This window comes from Sinocyclocheilus anshuiensis, unplaced genomic scaffold, assembly GCF_001515605.1.
Source record: "Sinocyclocheilus anshuiensis isolate Anshui unplaced genomic scaffold, SAMN03320099.WGS_v1.1 scaffold478, whole genome shotgun sequence".
NCBI lineage: Eukaryota > Metazoa > Chordata > Actinopteri > Cypriniformes > Cyprinidae > Sinocyclocheilus > Sinocyclocheilus anshuiensis.
In genome coordinates this window covers 283,784-289,345 of record NW_015542376.1, presented here as the reverse complement: position 1 = coordinate 289,345, position 5,562 = coordinate 283,784, and the positions used below count along the sequence as shown (strand labels likewise).

The following is a 5,562-nucleotide window of genomic DNA, read 5'->3' as shown; positions in this document are numbered from 1 at the left end:
AAAGACAGTAAAAACATTAAAGGGGTAGTTCACCCAAAAATGAAAATTCTGTCATTAATTACTCACCCTCGTGATGTTCCAAACCCATAAGACCTTCGTTCATCATCTTCCATCATATTTTTGTCACTTTGGACGCGCGTTCACGACACTTTTCTGGACCTTGAACGTGGTAGTTACCTTGCTGTCTATGGGAGGGTCAGAGAGCCCTCAGATTTCATCAAAAATATCTTAAATTGTGTTCTGAAGATGAACGAAGGTCTTACGGGTTTCGAACAACACGAGGGTGAGTAATTAATGACAGAATTTTCATTTTTGGGTGAACTAACCCTTTAACAAAATCTGATTTGAATTAAATAATCTTTTTTGTTCTTCAGACTACAAAAAATGCTTTTTATGTGTTGTGTTGTTTATTTGCTTCAGAGAGGCTCTTCAATCTCTACAGCGAGAAGTGAACCGACTGAAGGAGAGACTAGAGGGAAATCTGAGACTCTCCAAACCTGCCAGTCCTGTTAGAGTGCCCACTTCTGCCACGGAAGATACCAGGGATCAGGCATTCCCACGGACCGCAAGGTACCTGAAATCTATTGTTGCCATTTTGATCTTAGACTGGCCAAAATGATATATGTTAGCTAAAACTTTTAATTCATAAAGTGATTTTATGATATTCCTTATTTATTAGGTCTTCAGACAGGAGAAGGTGGCAGACAGAGAGAGGGAGGAATGGAGAACAAGAGAGAGGAAACTCACCAAGACCCACTCTGAGGCAAAGATCAGCGTCTTTACCTCGACATCGGCCTCAAACTGATCTGAGTGCGTTTAGCTACATGTACATTTTTCAAAGTAGAATACATTTGGATGCAAAGAGATTTTCTTAAAGGGGTCATATGATGCGATTTCAATTTTTCCTTTCTCTTTGGAGTGTTACAAGCTCTTGGTGCATAAAGAAGGTCTGTAAAGTTGCAAAGACTAAAGTCTCAAATCCAAAGAGATATTCTTTATAAAAGTTAAGAGTCAACCACGCCTACCTAAAACGGCTCGTTCTAACATGCCCCCACATGTCTACGTCACAATGTGGGAAGATTTGCATAACGCCACCCAAATGTTCACGCAAAGAAAGAAGGCGCAACTTTGATTCTCACTGTAGTATTGTTGCCGCTGCCGCCATGTCGTGAAGGCGCTGTGTGTTTCGTTGTGAAAGCGAAACTACTTTGTTTGGCCTTCCAAAAGAGGACACGACTAGAAATCAGTGGTTAAGTTGTATTTACAACACTGTTCCGGAACAGTTCAACCCAAATATTCAGATGTGTGCCGCGCATTTTATGGAGGACGAGGACTTTCCTGGGAGAGTAGCCTACAATGCCGGTGTCTGTTTCTATAAAGTGGGGCAATTCTAACTTCGCAAGGACAGTCTGTTGCTTCTGACTCACAGCCTGTAAGTAAGTTTTTATATTTAAATAAACCGCATAAACACATTGCATTACACCAAATACACAAAATAATGTTATTTTTAGCAACGTCATATGACCCCTTTAATGGTCCTAAATGACAAAACGCTTGGATGTCATATTGGTTATTTGAATCTGTTATGCTCTGATAGAGATATTAAATTACTTTTTCACCATGCTTTTGTTAACCCTTCAGCAACTGATTCTGAGCTTGTCCAGTCTGAGCCACGACCATCAACATTCAGACATGTCCTGGTGTCCCCAATTACATCAAGAGGAAGAAGACAAACCAGAGGATTTGTACATCACAAAGAGGACAGTACCTGTAAGAAAAGATCTTTGTTGTAACTCAACATGACATGACCAGGTTTTGGTATGATGTTCAAGAACAAATTGTGGTCATTTTAATTGAACATCAGCAGGCAGATCCAACAATAGTGATGAAACCGAATCAAGCCGAGGGCCAGAAACTGCCTGCCCACATTGCATAGCAGACCGTACTGGTACTTTGACACGTAAGCATCTTATCATGATAATGGGGGCTAAAGTTTACTGAACTTACAATTTCATGAACTATCCTCCTGTCCTTTACACTATTAATAAAAGGTCCAGTGAGGAGTAGGAGCTCTCCACATCTCACACAGCCTTCCTGCAACCACTGCCCATTGTGTGATGCATTACAAGCCAATCAAAGAGCCTCTCAACCAGGTTTGATAAATCATTATCTATAAACTAGTTTTTTATAGTTCGTCCTGAAGATGTGAAGTATTCGCCTAATACAACTTGTATCACCAAGAATCATGTTGACTCTCAAATGTGTTTATTTAGCCAATCAGATGCCAGTCTCGACCCCCAGTGGGAGTCAGCCAATGAGATACTCCTTACAGAGGAACAAAGGAGGTGTAAATGTGACTCCTCCCCCCACAGTCCTGGGAGGTGTTCCAGTTGTCCCATATGTTCCTGTCTATCCTTCAACTCTGTGAGTACCTCAGGATAAAGTGGCCATTAGCTTAATTTACTTGCTTCTTCCTCTGCAACTGCTTTGATCAATGAATCAGACTCTAAAAATGCATGAGAACAACTTCCTCTCAACTTCCTGTCAGTCGATGAGTTTTGCAGGCTTGATTCAAACTCGTCTGAGACCTCTGTGGAAATCTGGGATTCAAAATCTAATTTAATCCTGGAGGGAAGCAAAGTTTTACGATTTCAAAAATTGCAAAACCAGAAGCATTATGACGTAAAATGAAGAAATAATTAGAATATAATGAACTATTTTTAGGTGACAAATTAAAATAAAATGTCAGATTTCAAATAATTCTGATTCATGATCCAAATAATTCAGAAATTCAAGCTTTGAATTGATTTTTTTACTCGTGTTGATAATATCATTTGTTGATGGGGAAAAAAGTAAAACATACAGTGGGTACGGAAAGTATTCAGACCCCCTTCAATTTTTCACTCTTTGTTATATTGCAGCCATTTGCTAAAATCATTTAAGTTAATTTTTTTTCCTCATTAATGTACACACAGCACCCCATATTGACAGAAAAACACAGAATCGTTGACATTTTTGCAGATTTATTAAAAAAGAAAATATAACAAAGAGTGAAAAATTTAAGGGGGTCTGAATACTTTCCGTACCCACTGTAAGTATTTTCTTCAGTGTCGTCAGACATTTGAACCCTACTGTATATTATTATTGTTATTATTTAATAACATTTTTATTTAATAGTTTATTATTATTGAATTTAATAACATTATTTGAAATGGAAAACTTTTGTAAAATTGTTTTTTTACTGTCACTTTACTGACTTGCTGAATAAAAGTATAATTTATTTTTATTTTATTTTTTTTTTTATCTTACTACCCATGATATTTTGAGCAGTATTATATAATATTATTTATATAATTATATATTTCTTATACACTTTTTTTTAACAATTAGTTTTAAGTAACATACAACTAACTCCTCTGGTGTAACTGTCCACAACAGATTAATCATTCTGTCCTTTTCTTGCAGTTACTTCTCCAGCCCTGTGATGGCACAGGCCTACTCACAACCCTTTAACATCTCAGTCAGTCCTGTCAGAGATGAGAGGCCAGGGGTCAGAGGTCATCGTAGACGCTCTCTCTCTTTGGACCATCAGCAGTGCTCTCTAAACAGCTCTTTGACCCGCGCCATCGCGGCAGCTAGAAACATGAGAGAGGTCTCACATCGCATGGCTCACTCTCTGGCCTCAGGACTACACAGCACTAGCTTCCTCACCACATCCTGCACCTACTGACACCAGCGTTTGCATTTGTTCTTTTAGCAGATGCTTTTATCCAAAGTCACTTTAAATGAGGAATTATACTTTTCTACTGCTGAGCTGTGAAGAAAGTCACATTTGTTCATTATTATTAGTTTACAAAAACAACTCATTTTCTCATAGCGATGTGACTGATAATGTAAGACATGTAACACTTCAGCGGGAAATGATGGAAAGTGTGAAATGTTTTAGGTGAACAGCTACTTTTAGAGATTAATAGCTGCATTATGGCAGCTTAAACATTCCAGGTTTGTATATGCAGTGACCCCAAAAAATATTTGGAATCTTAGGCCACACTTAAGATTTATGCATCTCATTGCATTGGAAAGCAAAAAATGTAAGCAATATTGCTTTTTTTGTACAAAACATTATAGAAGGTTTTTTTTTTTTAGGTTTTAAATGAGATAAAAAATAAATAAATATGCTGTTCAAAATGAAGATGAAGATATATTTGGACACTTGAGATTTCCGAACATGTTCATAGTTGTGATGAAATACACCGGTGGTTACTATGCTAGGGCATCTGTGAGTTTGTATTTTATTGTATAATACCAAGACACTGATGCATGTTTAAGTGTGGTTTAAATGTCCAAATAATTTTAGGTGCACAGTAGTAGACCTTTTTTCTGGAAAGTGCAAATAATGTAACAGATTTATATGTATTTTCACAGTGTGAATGTGGACCTGTTTGGTTTTTAAATCCGTCAGTGACAGGTTTTTTGTTTTTTTTTTTGTTTTTTTTTTTATGGAGAAAATAAATATAGAGTTTTTATTTATATTACCATACTTTTGTGTTGTATTTGTTTACCTAGAATTTCCAAACTGCATAACCTTTTTAATGTAAATGCCTGTGTGACAGTTTTCTACCCCATAGTCAGAAAAAGCAGTTTGATTGAGTGGTGTGTATACAGTCCAACGAGTCCCACAAGAGTTTGTAGCAGCATTGAGGTCAGTGTGAAAAGACCAGCGTGCATTTCACTTTGTGGAAACAATAATGGGATAGTTATTAGCATACGTTTTTACAGATTATGCAATATTGTTACAATATATATATATATATAGCTTTCTGAGGTAAATGTCATTTTAGTAATGCTTTGTAAATTTAAACAAACTAATTATTTTGGGCATCTCCCAGTCAAATTTAATGTCTAATAATGTTTTTTTATGTTTCTGTCATGTGGTTTGTATTTATAGAGCTGTACTTTTATACTATATTTACCACTATAAATGTTTCTATCATATTTGGCATGGTGTGTCATGTTGCTGTTTTTCCTTACAGCCATTTCACCAAGATTTATTTTGCTCAAGATAAAGGACTGGACCTTCTCTTGACCTTCCTGTAGCTGCAGATCTGTGTTGAGAGCCAGCTAGTCTATCATGTATTCAGAGACCAGTGATCAAGGTTGGTGGCCAGTCAAACAGTCCACATCAACATTTTGTTTGATATAACAGGGCTCCCACGCTAATCATGGAATAGCTTGAAATAGCAGGTAGCCATTTCCAGACCTGGAATGAATAAATATGTATTATAAAATACAATTATTTTTTTTTTGAGTACAGTCTGCATAATAATGAAAAACTGATCAATTCAGTGTTCAAAGTGTTTTGGAACCCCTTTATATATCATACATTTCCGTATAAATCAATGTTCATATAACAAAAAAGATCAATCTGAGATTTTGGAGACTATTGCAGTGTAGAGGTGGAGAAATCTTGTACAGAGCATGTCGCAAAAATGTACTGATTGCATATTTGTAATGTAAGCCAATTTATTAGACAGCCTTAGTACATCGGTACACATGAAGTAT

General features: G+C 36.6%; 1 protein-coding gene across 1 annotated transcript in view; it reads left to right on the top strand.

The window, feature by feature from the left end:
• The window catches only part of LOC107692308 (AT-hook-containing transcription factor-like), a 24,575-nt gene extending 20,537 nt beyond the window's left edge, over positions 1 to 4,038 (top strand). Inside the window, 7 exon segments of the mRNA XM_016491292.1 lie at positions 421 to 570; positions 680 to 810; positions 1,642 to 1,770; positions 1,865 to 1,960; positions 2,052 to 2,153; positions 2,274 to 2,424; positions 3,466 to 4,038. Coding sequence (XP_016346778.1) covers positions 421 to 570; positions 680 to 810; positions 1,642 to 1,770; positions 1,865 to 1,960; positions 2,052 to 2,153; positions 2,274 to 2,424; positions 3,466 to 3,730 — 1,024 coding nt within the window. The 3' untranslated portion in view covers positions 3,731 to 4,038.
• Positions 4,039 to 5,562: the final 1,524 nt, after the last annotated feature.